Below are 2,056 nucleotides of genomic sequence, written 5' to 3'. Positions count from 1 at the left end.
TGTCGAAAGAAAAGATGATATTATCGTAGTTATGTATTGAATTGAATGTTACATGAAATAAAATTACGTTATTTGACTTTCGCTGTGTATCTATGACCATCTACGCACTATGTATCGAATTGTTACATGAAATAAAAATTCGTTATTTAAACTTCGCTGTGTATCTATGACTATCTACACACTTTCTAAGGATCAAGGGGCCGGGTCTCTACATTGAATGACCAAATCACTTAATTAGTTTAAGATTAGTTACTTAATTAGTTACTTATTTACTTATTCGTAAATAACCCCACAATAGCTAAAAACAAAAGTCATAATGTACTTTTGGAATTTGAATTTTTATAACTTAAAAATAGACATGTGTGGGGAATAATAAACTCCAACGAAACATATTAAGTTTTGGTTGATTGTTTGGATTTAACCCCCCCCCCCCCCCCCCCTCTCCTTTCTATATATGATTCTTTTTACTATCCCTACTTTTTCTTGGTGGGGTTGGTTAGAAATGATCAAATTTGATAAAATACATGAAAACAACAATATCTGAAATCATTATTTCCAAGATCTACATATACACATTAAATAGATTTTCTTAAAAAATGAAAAAGAGAGAAAGCATATAAGTATATATAATTAATCCTTAATCAACCAAAATAATTCAAGAAAAAATAAATATGAATTAAGGGAAATTGACTAGAGCTTAAGGGACAAGTCAAGTTTTTGAGACTCATCTTGATTAGTCTTCAACTCCGGCCACCATAATCCACCAATCTCATCATTGCTGGTTGAATTCATACCGGTCCGAACCACCTCAAACCGACCTACACCGCCGTTAGACGGCGGAGCTGCCGCCATACTTGAGGTGTAGCTTGCTAAGTTCAACTTCCCTATAGTTGGCTGTGGATCAACATGTGGTCTTGATGACCACCCTTGTGGTCCATAAAAGCTCTTGAAACCCGAAGAAGATGTCGAAAACATGCCGGAATTAGAAGATTTATGGATCATTGAGTGTACCTGAATTCCAAGTGATCTGTTGTTTGTATTACTATTACTATAACCATGAAGTGGAAGTGAAGAAAGGGTAGAACAGTAATTTTGATCATGATGATGATGTTGTTGTTGATTCATATATGTATGACCAAAAGCTGAAGCTGCTGAAATCATTGGACTTGAAAAAAACCCCATTCTTTGGCCTCTTTTAGCAAGATTTCTTTCCCTTTTATGAGCATTTTGGTGACCACCTAGTGCTTGTGAGCTATAAAATTTTCTTTGACAATAGTTGCATGAAAAAACCCTAGGCTCAGTTGTATCTGATGCTTGTGGAGTTGTACCACCTTCTGATGAATTTCCCATGTTGAAACTATCTATAAGATTGAGTTCTTGATTCAAAGTTTGTATCTTTCTTTCTGATCCTTTTTCGTTATCGTTATCGTTATCATTATCGTCTTCTTCTTCATCATCATCACCATCAAAAGTTTCTATGATCTTTGTTGGATCACAAAACGAAAGCAATTCTTGTTGATTATATGATGTTTCCATTAGTTACAAAAAGTAGTGTTCTTGAGTCTCTTTATTGGTTTGAAGAGGTGTGTGAAATTGAAAGGGAAAAAAAGATGTTGTTTTGTGGAAAGTGAATGCTTTGTGCTTTAAGTGGAAAAATACTATGTGAAAGAGATATCCTAAATAAAGACTTTATTAAAGTAAAGTTATAGAGATTATTTGAGGTATAAGTACATAACAGTTTAATTTTAGGTAAAGCTTTTCACCTGACTAAATGAACATTTTGAATAATGTCACTGGCACTTATACTATATGAAGTTAAAGTTGTACCTTAATCATTTTTGGCTTTTTGCAATGCAAATAACCATGTCCCTAGATAAGAATATTTCAATTTTCAACTTAGTACTAGCTAGGTTGTACAAATAGTCTCTTTTAGTAGTAAAAAAAAGGTTTCACCAGAGGCAAAAATAGCCAGATTCTTGTACAATCATATCATGTTGTTATATACCGTTGTACAGTAGTTATATTTTTATATTTAATTAATACAGAGTAATATATT

General features: G+C 32.9%; 1 protein-coding gene across 1 annotated transcript; it reads right to left on the bottom strand.

Annotated features, from left to right (window-relative positions):
• Positions 1-579: 579 nt before the first annotated feature.
• LOC139863955 (zinc finger protein 1-like) lies at positions 580-1,643 on the bottom strand. Its single transcript, XM_071852556.1, has one exon. It carries the CDS (start codon positions 1,534-1,536, stop codon positions 691-693), a length of 846 nt encoding a protein of 281 aa, XP_071708657.1. The 5' UTR covers positions 1,537-1,643; the 3' UTR covers positions 580-690.
• Positions 1,644-2,056: the final 413 nt, after the last annotated feature.

This window comes from Rutidosis leptorrhynchoides, chromosome 1, assembly GCF_046630445.1.
Source record: "Rutidosis leptorrhynchoides isolate AG116_Rl617_1_P2 chromosome 1, CSIRO_AGI_Rlap_v1, whole genome shotgun sequence".
Classification (NCBI taxonomy): domain Eukaryota; kingdom Viridiplantae; phylum Streptophyta; class Magnoliopsida; order Asterales; family Asteraceae; genus Rutidosis; species Rutidosis leptorrhynchoides.
This window is presented reverse-complemented; position numbering and strand designations above follow the sequence as displayed.